Raw genomic sequence first — 15,044 nt, 5'->3', positions numbered from 1 at the left:
TTCCAGAAACTTGGCAATTGTAGCCACACAAACGATCAAATTGATTCCCGTCACAGTCCATCTTTGTCTGGAAAGGAAATGCCAGTAGTGTGTGAAAAATGGATTATTAAGGACCTTGGTTCTCTGAAGGTGGCTCGTATGTTCTGTTTGCTAACACAGCATCTTACTGGAAAAAAAAATAAGTGCAGCTTTTCCCTATCCCAGATTATTTTCCCTACAAATCTTTGGAGCAGGGGCATGTGGAATTAGTTTAAGCAAAGCTGAACCTTGATCCTTCTGACCGCCTTGTCTTTCCTGTGCTGTTTTGTCTATGCCTGCCTCAGAATATGTCAACAAATTTCCTCTAAACTCGGAAGGTGGGGGGAAGGAATGGTGATTCTCGCTCTCTCTCTCTTTTTTTAAGGGAATAATTTAGAACAGACGTGCTTTCAAAAATGGTACAAGTTTGTCTTGTAAAATATTTGTAAAGAAAAATAGGCTCAGGATCTCCTAAAGTAATCCCTGCTGAGTTCTGGAGATGTCACAAAGGCCATTGTTTTTACTACATTGCTATAATTCTTTTCTCACACAATTTGATTATAAATCAAGATACATTTATAACGAAAGCAGCATCTCAGAATGTAAACTGAAGAAACAAAACTACATATAGTATAAAGAGCAAAAAGCAGCTGTGGCTGAAGTGTGGTTTGTTTGTTTCCTATTATATTAAAAAATAGATTTTTTTTTCATGTATCAGAGGGGTAGCCATGTTAGTCTGTATCCACAAAAACAACGAGGAGTCCGGTGGCACCTTAAAGACTAACAAATTTATTTGGGCATAAGCTCTCATGGGTAAAAAACCCACTTCTTCAGATGCATGGAGTGAAAATTACAGATGCAGGCATTATTATACTGACAAATGAAGAGACGGGAGTTACCTTACAAGTGGAAACCAGTGTTGACGGGGCCAATTCAATCAGGTTGGATGTGGTCCACTCCCAATAATTGATGAGGCGGTATCAATACCAAGAGAGGCAAAGCTGTTTTTGTATTGAACCAGCCACTCCCAGTCCCTATTCAAGCCCAAATTAATGGTGTTAAATTTGCAAATGAATTTTAGTTCTGCAGTTTCTCTTCAAAGTCTGTTTTTGAAATTTTTTTGTTAAAGGATGGCATCTGTTATAGAATGTCCAGGGAGACTGAAGTGTTCTCCTACTGGCTTTTGTATGTTGCCATTCCTGATGTCTGATTTGTGTCCATTTATTCTTTTCTGTAGGGATTGTCCAGTTTGGCCAATGTACATGGCAGAGGGGCATTGCTGGCACATGATGGCATATATCACATTAGTAGATGTGCAGGTGAATGAGCCCCTGATGGTGTGGCTGATGTGCTTGGGTCCTCTGATGGTGTTGCTAGAGTATATATTGGGACAGAGTAGGCAACAGGGTTTGGCCATGTACATTGGCCAAACCGGACAGTCTTTACGTAAAAGAATAAATGGACACAAATCAGACATCAGGAATGATAACATACAAAAGCCAGTAGGAGAGCACTTCAATCTCCCTGGACATTCTATAACAGAGTTAAAAGTAGCCATACTTCAACAAAAAAATCTTCAAAAAGACTTCAGTATTGTTGGGTGGGTTAAGGGTACCACTGTTTCATTGTTGCTTTATCAATGCATTATTTGAACTAACAGCAATTCGTTATTAACCTCACAAATGAATTGAGGATACAATCTGACTCTTATAAGTGAGTTCAAAAAGACTTGCATGTTTTACATTCCCTGGTATTTACAGCTTTTAAAGTATACTGAATCATTAGAAATAGTTTTGCCATATATATTCCTCCTATGATTGCTGCATTAAAGCCAACCCATCTTTTGTGCTTCAGTTCTTTTAACATCTTCAGAAGAAATCTTGACACTGCAGTTTTTGAACCAATGTCACTAGAGAACCTTTGTATGTTTAAACGCTAGATGATATTTCCCTCATCCAAGCTGGTTTATAAGGAAAAAAACAAAAATGACACTACAAGAAATATACCATTGTATTTTCTACTCATAAACTATTGAACATTAGTGGAAAAAGTAAGAAATGTTAGAATGCAACACAGAGCAATTCCATGACCTACTTCGGTTTTGGGTCAGATACAATATGTAAAGAGTAATTACTTCATTCATAGGGGACCACGTTAGTTCGTAGTTTGTAATGGAAGAAATTTTAAAGTAAAAAATTTCTATCCATACATTTTGCTTTTCAAAACTTTGCTAACCTTGAAAAGCATCTTTTTAAATAAAACACTTTAAAGAAAATACATTATAGGCAGGATGACAATGAATCAATCCGTTAGTAAATTTTTGGCTTATTTGTCAGACCTCCGAATCATGTGTGTTCTGAGAAAGGCCAGGAGAAAATTACTTTTAGCTGCTGCAGTGGTAGAGTCGTTACATGCAGCATTTCTCAGTGGTAGAAGCTGACTACATATGGATCTGAGGCTATGTGGCTACTGGGTGAGGATTCTTGGCGAGGTCTGCTAGGGGAAGAGAACAGAGTATCAACATGGGGCATGCCTTGTGAGGAGTGGTCCTTCAGGTGCATATCTGCTTAGCCTACTTCTTGTCAGTTTCATCTGTTCCGCTGACTGACGGTTCCTTCAGGAGGCAAAAAAACAGGCAAAATGTTGCTGTTAGTAAAACCATTAGCATGAAAAGGACCTGTAAGGGATGATTCCTAGTTTTCAGAGGCAAATGATCACCCTGTTTTGGTCATTTCACACACAAAAAAAAAATTGATCAAAGAATCTTAAAAATTGAAAAAGATAATGAAATTGGATGTATACTTACTTAGACCTTTACATTAACACTAGGTGCATGCTGTTACATGGGTATAATTCATAAAGTGTAAAAAAAAGACGAAAAATGGCTCAGAACTTAAAAATTGGATGGCCACAGACTGCAAGTCCGTGATTATTGAACCTGATGATAGTCTGAACAAAACAAGAACTCTCAACCATGCATGTAGCTGTTTCCATTGCTTCACACTGACTGTACAGAGAGAAGGTGGGTCAGGTAATACCTTTTATTGGACCAACTTCTGTTGGTGACAGAGAGAAGCTTTTGAGTTTACATGGAGCTGCTCTTCTCCGAGACCTGAAGAAAGAGCTCTGTGTGATCTTGAAAGTTTGTTTCTCTCACCAGCAGAAATTGGTTCAATAAAAGACATTACCTCACCCACCTTGTCTCTCTAATATCCCGGGACCAACGTGGCTACAACAACACGGATGTTCTAGGCTTCAAAGAGGAACGACACAAAGTGACAATCTTGGAATCTTATTATGTAGATAAAGTAAAGTAATGGCTCTATGAATCAAAATCCAATACAGCTTGGAAACCTGGCTAAGGAAGTCACCAAACTATCATACAGAATGCCACCTTTCCTGGAATTGTTCATTCCTTTTAGGGCTGACACATTACAAGCCTCTAAAACAGCTAACTATGCAAAATATTTTGTAAGGAAGTTGTACACTTACATACACTGCATTGACACTGGCACTTGGAATATTAAGAGGGGAAACAGGAAGTATGGTGTATGCTCATTGGCTAAATTCAGTGGAATGAGTGTTGAGGTCACTGGTATGTCTGACAATTTAAACACACATCTGTCTGCTGCTAAATAGTGCATACAGGTTTGTCTGGGGAGACTGCACCTGCTGTGCTGTGGATGTACCAGGATGTCGTAGCAGGCTATACATTTAATTGGAATGTTAAAAGATGATAGTAGCATAGTGGATGCAGCAGAGGACCAGCAATGCAAGGGTTTCTTTTTGTATTTCTGTAATATTCAGAGCTGAAGGGAGGAGCTCCAAACCTTACTATCACATTCAATTTAATTCATTTGGCATTTCCCAATACGGTCTCAGTCCAATTCAAAGTAATCACTGCCCAACAATGAGAGGAGGGGGAGAAAAATCATATACAGAAACTTGACAAGTCATTTTCTAAGGTCAGCAGCCTGTCTTTAGGACCTGAAGTGTGTCTGGTTTCTTACTCCCTGTACTGTCAAAGGAGCTTTTATCATCTTGAAATGTGGATACCCGCATCAACTGAAGAAAGTTCAGTTCAGAAATCTGAGCTGTAATATAGCTGCCTGACTCTTATCACTGACCAGAGAACTGGACTTTTGAAATATGTATTTAGAAAACTGTTAGTGACAAATGAAACTTCGCTCCATTATGTACCCAGTTTATACACTGTCTGTACACTCTATTCAAAGTAGAGGGGAAGAATTGTGGTCTCTAAGATACTGTCATGTGGTAAGAGTTTCTAAATGCTGACTTTTTACTGATGAGTGTTGTGTATGTCTGCAATATGTATGATTTTGAATTTTACTTCAGAAATATATAGGACAATGAGTATGGTCAAAAAAGTTTTCACACAATTATTGCTGCAACTTCCTTTTTATTTTTTTAGGATAGTGAAAAAAAAGGATTTATGAATAAACTCTATGCCATCCAGGAGGTGTGTGTCAGTGTCCAGAATGTCCTTGATGAAGTGGCTTCCTTTGGAGAAAGGATAAAGAAGTGAGTGCTGACACGTTGGTGCTGGATTGCTCTCTGATGGTGCTCACATTTTTTCCCTCCAACCAAGCTGCAAAATGTTATATTCTTTTGGCAGGGGCCGACAGTTTTGGATGATATATTGCTAAATCTCATCATTATTTACTTTGCTTTATGCTGGCCCTTGGATGCATGAAAGTCCTGTCATTTTAATTCTGGAATTTAGAAATATATGAATTGGAAAAGAATCAGAACTGTGGCTTTGAAGTAAGAAATAAGACTGTCTTTCAGATGAGAGACATAACACTCTTTTTAACCCAGACATTTTAAAAAAATCAATACAAAGTCATGATAAAAAAAATAAGCAGACCTAAATAAGGAGTTCAGAGATTTTGAAGATACACATGTATTCTATTACTAGGAAGGTTTTATTTAGATCAGGTTACCAATTTCTCATCCTATTTTATTTGTAATTTATAATCTTTGTACATAAAATATATGATTTACTAACATACTTAAATCTTAAAAAATAAGCAGTGGTTAAAACTATACAGCATATGTATAGATTGTTTTTGAAAACAAAATTATTCAGTGTTTGCCTTTGATTGATGCTGGCCCATTTCAGGAAATTTGGTATGTGTTTGAAATGTTAAACGAATGAGTAATTTAATGTTTATTATTTGAGACCAGAAACATTCCATAAAGATTCTCTCAACTAAAAGACAGGACTAAATTCATCCTGGACTTCTGCCAACATAAAGGCAGGTACACGTCCCCCTAAGATGGAATGTTTGGTGCAAAGCATTCACAACCTCCTTTCTGCTATGGCAGCACAGCCAAAAAGATAGGGAGCTGCACTGATTCCGAGCATCCCCTCAACAGTCTCGATCAGCAAGGCTCCTGCGATACACTCAATGGACTCTAAATTGAAGAGTGACAGTGAAAGCATTGTTTTCCTGCCTCATTTTGAATACTGTCCAGGGTCCAGGCTTCACACATCTCTGTACTAGATTTGGTGAATCTGGCCTAGGTGATCATTTATAATGCATGTTGATGAGATTGCAATATGTGCACAGTGATATAGTCACAAAATAAATACTCCCAGTGGAAGTGAATCAGAAGAAATGCCATATTGGCAAGTGGCTAGTTCACAGGACATATGAGGCTTCTCATGCTCTCAAATGCTGCTTTCCGTCATCTCTTAATAGGCTAGTAGAAAGTGTTTTAGAATCAAGATGTTCTGGGTTTACAGTGTGGGTTTTGGGTGGTGTTGGTGACCTGTGATAAACAGGAGGTCACACTAGGTGATCTGATGGTCCCTTCTGGCCTTAAATTCTGTGACTCTATGAGAATGGTGTTACAGAAAGTTGTAGTCTATGAATTTCAGAACAAAGGCTTTAAAAGGAAAACCTGAGAGCTCTTCCAGTGGGAGTATGTGTGTAAAATAGTGCATTATGCAACTTTAAACCAGGCCAGATGCACACCACAGAGGTAGGCACAGACACTTTATATTGTGCAAGCTCTAAAAAGAAGCCCCCTTTTGAAAGAAACTTTTCATTAAAAGGCTGCACAGGGAAGTCATCTTGATTATTTTGTTAAATGGTGCATTTTGGAATTAGATATTTTTTGCTCCATTGTATAAGAAAGCAGCATAACTTGCTAAATAAGTGAGATTAATGACACTTCCTATAAATCTTTGTAATTTGTTCCTAAAAATGTAAAGAACATTGGAAGGAAAGGAAAATTGTACTGAATACAGTGCTAACACAGCACATAAGGAGGTTTGCTAAGTGAGGAGCCAGTGTTCCCACACATGGGGTGTCTGTGATCCGTAGCACCCAACGCGAGTCACAAGAATGCAAGCAGACCCTCAACCTTCTGTTCACCCCAAATACACGCAGAAGAAGGGAAAAGAGCAGGTGTCCCCAGGATTTAGGGAGTGATCCTACAGCAATTGACACTTACATAATGTTCACTCTGGAGACAGGTCAAAATTGCTGGGGAGGAAAAAGACAAACACAACCAAAAGAAGCCAGAGATCATTATGAAAAATTATAGCTAGCAATTCAGACAACAGTAATTATTTAACCACAGAAGCCAGAATCATTTAGCCAAAATGATCCGGGTACATGTCTATTAATAATAATTTAAAGGGACACTGTCAACCTTTTTAGAGCCAAAAGCATACTTTTCTTATAGGAAGACAAATGCCAGGGAGCATCCTTGGAGTGGTGGTGACTTTTATATAACAATCCCTTTTAACCAAACTCCATTTAATAAAAGTTCCCTTGGGATTTTTTAAAATTGGCTATCTGGCCTTCATCTCTTCACTGCACTTCAGGGGTGGGAGACCCACAGTAGCTGCTTCCAGACTTGTTGGCTGGCATTTCCTTCTCTTCTCTCTCTCTCTCCCCCATCTCAGGCTCTACAAAACTGGCTGCTCAGCAGATCTGTATTACACTGTGAGATCTGGGGCACACACTTAGGGGTTTTTTAATCTGAAGGTTTGATGTGACAACCCATTTCCCTGAAACTTCTGTTGGAGCCCAATCCCTCTGTTTTCCCTTTGTCTTTGAACAAATAATGCCCTTCTCATTTTTTTGAGATTGGTATAGCTTGTTTCCTTATTGTAATTTCATTTCTCTTTAACCACTCCCTTCTTTTGTTCTCCCCACCCCCTTTTCCCTTTCCTTTGCTGCCCTGCTTCTGTCTTTTTTCCTTCCCTTTCCTCCCGATGTTGTCCCTCACCTTCAGCAAAACTAACCATCATACCTGCCTTTCCCCTAACCCACTAATAGTAGTGTGAAAGGGTTGCCTACCTTGCACACAGACAGGCTTTTCACTCAGTCCTCCCCCACTGTGATTGAACTATCAGACAGGGAGTGCCGCCACACGTTAAACAGAGAAAGACGTGCCCTCTGATCAACTTTTAATTTCTTTCTCTGACCATGTATTTCAGATAGAGCACAGGGGAGAATCAAATCAGATGACCCAAGCAGCACTGTATAATACTCTGATTCCAGTTAAGCGTGGAGGGATGCCTTGTACTCTGTTTGAGCAAGTGAACAGAGGACAGGGATCTGGGGCTAGAATAGGGGAAAGTATTGGAACTCTTAAGGCCATAAGCATTGGTTTTCAGCTTGCATGCAGGTGCTTATAGGTGCCATCCTGAGTGGATAGAGAGTCTAAGCCTGAGTTTCATCTTCTCAGGGGGTGGGATCAAACCCCAGATCTCCAACATATTTAGCATCCATGCATTCATTTGCAGTTTCAGTCCTCTCACTGCTGAAGACTGACTGTTCCATTTACAGAGTTGTAATCTGCCTGCCCGTTATTTGTTCTCTTATTAGTTCTGTGAAGTGATTAGACTTCTGACTTATGTTAATTTTTCATTCAGTACATTCAACTGGACTGTCCCATTCTTAAGCTGGCTGGCAATTGTTGCCCTCTGTGTGTTCACAGTCATCCTGTATTTCATTCCACTGAGATACATTGTCCTTGTCTGGGGTAAGTAAAGCCTTTTTTTAACTGTCTGAGCCACTTAGAACAAACTGTTTTTTAAGGGATGAGTTATAGTGACAGTAGTTTTCAGTATTTATGGTCATGAAGCTATACCATGATGGAAACAGACAGGTTAGTTAAAAATCACAACTGGGTAAAGATTTAGGCCCACCTGCAAAATGCATTTTTCTTGTCTGGCATTCTAAACTTCATCATACTATAAACATGTAGCCAGGAGGATTCTTCATATATCAAAGTGTAGCTTTGTCTAGATATTACTCTGATTTATTTTCACCACTTATACACAAACAGGGGCATTTCAATCTATATAGTGCATTTAGGACAATGTTTTTGCTGCGGCACTTTATCTTGTGAAAGTGTATGTAAACACAGTGCTTAGACACCTGCTTAAAAGGTCACCTTTAGACGAACAAAAACATATGATATTTTACTGGTGGATAATGAACAAAAGTGGGTTGGGGGTTTTGGTTTGTTTGGTTTTTTTAGGAGACAGCTTAACCTCTCACATAGGCTTGTGTATTTTCTTTATACTGTTTTAGAAAAGCTACTGTACAGTATACCAGTTATAAAGATTGTTCAGCGTTTTCGATCATATATTTTGAACACAAACCCACCTCTGTAGCAGCTGTACCTGCATTCTGTAAGTACACACCCTGCACAGAGAAAATTGTCTCATTTAAAAACTGCTCTTGAAATGGAACCCTGCAAACTCACACACATTTTCACTTTATTTGGAGTTTCACATTTACCCTCATTGGTGTATATTCAACTCCTCTTCTCATTCATTTTTTCTGCATTGAAAAGCAAATGCTTATTTTTATTTGGTTTTAGTGAAAGACAGGTGGTCACTTCCAGGAAAGTAGTTTCTGAGCTGCTTTGCAAATTCATATGGCCATTCTGCTGTTTAGTGACACTTCTCCTAAAGAAATTTCCTCCATGCAATGTCAGATAGCATCTGCATTGCTACATTTTCCTCTTTTGCACCCACAGAAGGCTTTTTCTCCAAGACTCTTCATTCCAAAGGATTCTTTGCTCTTTCCTCTGCATAAACTAACAATTCTCAAACTTGTCCAGTGTCTCTTCTGGAGCACCTGCAATCTAATTCTGTTCAAAATTGTGCAGCATCCCTGTGGCTAACACAGCTGCTTATATGGAAAAATAATGTTAGGAAAGTATTGATATATTTTTAGCTCTTATCAAAATGCTTCATCTTAAACGTTTTGAAAAGGCTTAATCACATCATTTCCTCTTGCTCTCCATTCAGCTCCCCTCCCATCCATTTTGCTTTTCTTCTCTTCTCTGTCTCACTGCTGTACATCCTCTGCTTCACCCACTCCTTTTCACATGGTGCCTGGTTCCCTTCTTCCTGAACACTTCTCTCCCAATGGTGGCTCTTGTCTGGCTGCAGTCTCCAGTCATGGTGGCGCGTCTCTTAGTCCTTTCATATGATAAAGCTAACAGGAGGATCCTAGGTTTGTTCCTCCTTATGTATAGCTGTTTTACAGATATCCAGACTCTTCTCGTGCTATCAAGAAGCAGCTGATTCCATGTGGTCTGCCAGCTCTTCCTTACCAACAGGTGGTCCACAGATCAGTTTCAGAAGGTCTGGGATAGACACTTGATTTCTCAGTGCCTCCATGCTGAATTGGGTCCTCACAAATGGATGTGGCTGGGTCTCAAAGATTCCCCATTCACCAATTTTAGTAAGGGCTAGAATTTCAAAACGTACACCAAAAAATTCACCCCCACAGGGTGCAACTTTCTTCTCTCCTCACACCCTGCATTGCAGGGCAGTTATGTAGGATTGTGGATTCACTCTGTGGAAGGCCAGTGGTGTTGCCACTGCTGCTCTGTTACAAACATTCTGCCAAGGGCATGAAGCTTTATAACCCAGCTACAGTTCCATAGATGATCTACCAGCAAAGGCTGCCTGAATGAGAAACTGAATCATCTTATCTCCCAGCTAGCTTGGTCCCAAATCCCATAGAGCAGGCTCAGTTCATTTTGAGAGCTGTCCCAGTTTGCTCTGGGTGATGTGGGATTCTGGGAGGCTTGTGCCACTGTGGGCCCTGCTTTGGACATATTTTGTTTCCACAGCCAACAAACTAGGTCTTGCCAGGCTAGTACCCAGTGAGCCCACCGGAGTGATTCAGACCCAGTGTCTAATGATGCAATAGCGATTGTAATTTAGAAATGCTGTTTTAGCTTAGTCTTGGAAGATGGGTGTGGTGCCTTTGAACTTTGGTTGCTGATTTGAATAACCCAATACAGCTTTTTTGTGTGTGGAAAAGTGAACTATCAGACCTTCCATTCTAAAAATATTCCTAAGTCAAAATATGTATTAAAAAACCCTAAACAAAACTGACAGGAGCTTGAATCTGACAGTATAGCCTGAGAGTTCTGAAGCAGAGGAGTAAAGATCATTACCTCAATTTACTGTAAAGTGCCAAACGGTTAAAACAAACAAACAAAAAAACCAGTTGACACTAGAGCTGACCAGGAAATCAGATTTCCATTCTGCAGTAATGTCAGAGTTTTCAGAAAATTCGTTCCAATCGGGCCAAAGAGTCCAAATTTTTCATGGAAATGAAGTTCTGTAATATTTAATTTCAGAAATACCAAAACATATTTCTGGAGTGAAATACGCTCCCCAAGACCCTTGGTGGTTGCTGACTGAAACTGACATGCAGTTTTTTAATCAGAAGCTGCTAGGCCTTTTGGGGCTTCCAAGATCCCCAGCTCCATGACAGTCCCTGAATGTTCAGAGTTGAGGCTGCCATGGAGCCAGAGAGCCTGCCAGCCCCATCAACATATTGCATATTTTAGAAACATCATGTTTGAGTGTTTCTGGGATGAAATATTGTGGGATGTCAGGACTCCCCAGCTCTCTGGGCAGCTTGCTTCCCAGACTCTAGAGGCTGGGCAGCCAGCTGGCCCAAGAGTCTGATATTATGGCAGAGCTTCCCTGGATCTGTTGACCCCGGAAGCCCTGGGGCAATTCTTTGGGCCAGCTGCTGGGGAGTTGGGCAGGCAAGCTGGCAGGAAACCAAGCAGGTTTTTCACTGAAACGTGCCTAGCAGGCAGGTTTTGAAACATGACTAGCAAGGTAGGGTTCCATCGGAACCCGTGTCAAAATCTACATGTTACCACGCAATGTTTTGCTTTTGACAAATTGGCATTTTCTAACAGAAAAATGTTCCATCCGAAAACTTCCAATCACCTTTAGGTGTTACTGCCAAGATGAAAATTAAAGGAGGGGCTAGTGGGGAAAAAAAAATACTCCATGAGCACATTTAGAGACTGATTCCATGTCTACACTACAAAGTATCGTCAAAGCAAATTGCATCGGGAAATAGTTGCTGACTTTTGTATATTGCTTGGGCACTTGGGTTCTTTTGTTGGTGCTACACATACCCAGCATAAGTGTTGCATCAATGTAAAATCTGGCACACTATGATAGGTATCCCAGTGTGCCCTGTGCCGCTGCCCAGCCCAGTGTCTTTTGGGACATTTTTGTGGTGCTTTGTGGGATACCAATGATTTGCCTAGGGATTTCTGGGAGCGAGAGGGCAAGTTACCACCCTGTCGCTTTCTCCATCCTGAAATAATTTCGACATCCTATAATTTTCACACCATTTAAAAAAATTCCCACAGCCTCATGCACTGCATTTTTGTCTCTGCCATCTCTGTGGCAGAAGCATGGATCCTTCACAGCACAGCACCATTCTCATGAGAGTTGCTAATACAGGATGCACGATTCTCCTGTATTTGCAGAACTTGAACCAGGTCTACTACAACCAAGATTGTGATGAGAGATGAAGATGAAGAGATGTTCAAGCACAATAACCAGATACTGATGGGGATGATGAAAAAAAAATGCCAGGTTGCTGCTGGTGTTTGCAGAGCCGTTCTAGATGGTGGATCACTGCTTATGGGCCTGCGAAATGAGGGCCGATTAATAGGATCTCATTGTAATGCAGGTTTGGGATGATTAGCAGTGGCTTCAGAACTCTTGGATATAAGAGGCTACACTCCAGTATCTGTGTGCTGAGCTTGCCCCAAACCTCCAGTACAGGGACATCAAAATGAGCTATTCTAACCGTGGAGTAGCAAGTGGCAACCATGATGTGGAAACTTGCAATGCCAGATTGCTGTCCATCAGCTGGCAATCAGTTTGGAGTTGGAAAATCCACAGTGGAGGCAGTTGTCATCAAGTGTGTAAGTCCACTAAGCAACTCCTGCTACGCAGGACTGTGATGCTGGGTAATGTACAGGAAATAGTGGATGGATTTGCAGCAATCAGGTTGTCAGACTATACTGGGGTGATACACAACATGAATTTCTCTATTCTGGCACTAATCCACCTTGTCACTGTGTACATCAACAGAAAGGGATACTCTTCCATGGTTCTGCAAGTGCTAGTGCATCACCAGGGACACTTAACTGATAGCAATATGATACTCTCATCTCTAAGAACAGACGACTTCTCAAAAAGCTACAAACAGGAACGTACTTCCCTGACCACTGGATTACCACTGGTGATGCTGAAATTCTAATAGTGATTCTGGGGGACCTGGTCCACCCATTGCTCCCTGGCTTTTGAAGCTGTACACTGGCTACCTGAACAGCACCAAAAAAAGATTCAGCTTCTAACTCAGCAGGTAAAGACCCCTGAATGTGCTTTTGATAGATAGAAGGAATGCTGGTGCTGTTTACTCACTAGCTAGGATCTCAGCAAGGCCAACATCTCCGTCGTTATAGCTGTTTGTGTACTGCATAATATCTGTGAGGATGAAGGGGAAAAAGCTACTGTCAGGCTAGACTGGGTGTCTGCTGAATTTGAACAGCCAGACACATGGGCTGATAGTCAACTGGAGATATATGGCTAAAAGAGGCCTTAAAAAAAGATTCTCTTTTAACAGTCAACCACAATCATGTTGTCTGATGGTTTTATGAAAGTGATTGTCATGTGTATGAAGATTAAATATCAGTGGGTGTTTGCTTCCTGCTATGAATTTTGTAATGTAAAGTAATAAAGATACTGAGTCTCCAAAAATAGAACTTTGTTTGCAAAGAAACAGACAACAAAATTAAAGAGCCAACAAACACACAAAGTTAAACCTTCTACCAACATTGTAAAAGGGTGAACCATACTTGAAAATACGAAGTAAAAAGTGATGGTTAATATTCATGTATGTAAAACCTACTGCGGTATAGTAGGTTGTGGCCACACATGCACCGTGTGGTTTTCACAGGCCTGTATACGTGTCGCTATGATCCATCTTGTCCTGCCCATGTGCAGTGGTAGGGATAAGGATGTAGACTAGGCTGCCACCTGGTATGTTGGGGGATGTAGGGAGCTGCGACTATGGAGTTCTCCAATGACTGGAAAGGCTGCTGAGTCCAGGATCTTGGGCATGTAGGTCAATACTGCTTGCAACATCTGATTTTGTTGCCTGAGCAAACTCATGATGTCCTGGTGCGCTTCTCGATGCACCTCGGTCTTTTTCCTTCTCGTGCAGCAACTGCTCTCTCCATTCTCGGTCTTTCATGGTCATACGGCTCCTCCCAAGCCCTATGTTCACAAACTGAGGCAGTAGAGGATGGGAGGGTGTCAGAGAGCATGTCCTTCTGAATCCTATTCTTTCGCCTCCTGATCAGGGTCAGACATTCAGGGGCACCTTTCCAGACCACCTTGCCAGGGTTTGCTGATTAAAACAGACAGAAACAGCACCGATATACAGTCACAATGGAAAGGGAAAGATAAGTCTCAAAACTATCTTACATTATCCCCCTACATACCTTTAATGTGAAATGTTCATTGTCACTTTAGCTTTGGAGCACCTCACTACAGCACCACTCAGCAGCTCAAACCATGGGGAGTGTTCTGTTGCACTGAAGCTTTGATTATTTGGCACCCCTCTCTGGATACGGGTATAAGGAAAGTGCAGTGAATATATGGCACTATTTTCACAGACAGTGGTGACCTTTTTTGGCTGATATCTCACTGCTGAGGATGAAAAAGGCATAGAGAACCCAGCTGCAATTGACGTCCCAAAGCCACCGTGTCCTGTATGCTGCTAGCCTATTTACTGCAGCAGTGCCAGCCAAACTTATTGCAGAGTGGTGTGGGAAGGGTCTCCTATTGTGGGGGAAGAAACAAGGATGTGCTCCGTAGGAATTTTCAGAAGAGGATTGTAGAATATCTCCATGAAAGTTTCATTAACATCTCTCATGAGGGTAGAAGACACATCCCTATTCCGATAAACAATTTATTCTGCATGGCCCCCTCCTGCCTGCCTCAACAAGTGAAAGAATTGAAAAGCAGACCTGAGTACAGGAACTGGTCTAATGTAAATTGTGTAATTGGAGTACCATACTACCTTACCTGAGCTCCCTTCCCCTTCATCAGCACATCTGCACTCACCTGGGATTGGCTTGACTCCAGGAGAGTTTCAAACAGATCCTTCCTCACAGTACGGTCCCTGCCACATCTCCTCCCCACCCCATTTCTTGTGGAAGAAAGACTTCAATATTGATGCAAAAATTACATTAATAAATTTATTTCAACTTAATTTCTTAAGTCATTACAAACTTGTTTGCACCTTTACTAAATATTAAGATATAGCTTTAAGAAGGTTATAGTCAGGATGTTTGGAAATACATATGTTTGGCTAGTTATGTTACAAAATGTTAAAGCTAATCAAAGAAATTCCAGGTTTCTGTTTTTATTTCCCACGGACAAACAAACATCAAGAAATAAACTATGTAAACTTTGATGTTTCAGGAAGAACCATGATTGTGAAAGGAATGTAAGGGTGTGTTATCAGAGCAATAAGTTGAGTTAAAGTGGGCTCTACCAACCCCCATACTCTTGCAAGAAAATCTGCTTGTGTTCTTAAACACTTTAGAGAAAAACATGTTTAGTTGGAGATGTTTTAAACTTTTGTTTATTTCTTAAATGTTGAAATGACAAACACGTCTGT

General features: G+C 40.7%; 1 protein-coding gene across 8 annotated transcripts in view; it reads left to right on the top strand.

Moving 5' to 3' along the window:
• The window catches only part of MCTP1 (multiple C2 and transmembrane domain containing 1), a 441,025-nt gene that overhangs the window by 420,225 nt on the left and 5,756 nt on the right, over nucleotides 1–15,044 (top strand). For 5 of the 8 annotated variants that reach the window (XM_048850943.2, XM_048850942.2, XM_075128579.1 and 2 more), the window contains 2 exons: nucleotides 4,451–4,560; nucleotides 7,934–8,043. The exons of 1 other annotated variant lie outside the window; for it this stretch is intronic. In XM_048850943.2, the coding sequence (XP_048706900.2) occupies nucleotides 4,451–4,560; nucleotides 7,934–8,043 (220 nt within the window). Of the gene's footprint in view, nucleotides 1–4,450; nucleotides 4,561–7,933; nucleotides 8,044–11,832; nucleotides 12,947–15,044 lie in introns of those variants that run through there. 2 more of the 8 variants (XM_048850944.2, XR_007356791.2) reach the window with 2 other exon arrangements.

The sequence above is a fragment of the Caretta caretta genome, chromosome 5 (genome assembly GCF_965140235.1).
Source record: "Caretta caretta isolate rCarCar2 chromosome 5, rCarCar1.hap1, whole genome shotgun sequence".
In the NCBI taxonomy this organism is placed as follows: domain Eukaryota; kingdom Metazoa; phylum Chordata; order Testudines; family Cheloniidae; genus Caretta; species Caretta caretta.
Note: the sequence above shows the minus strand (reverse complement) of the source record. Positions and strands in the feature narration are given on the sequence as shown.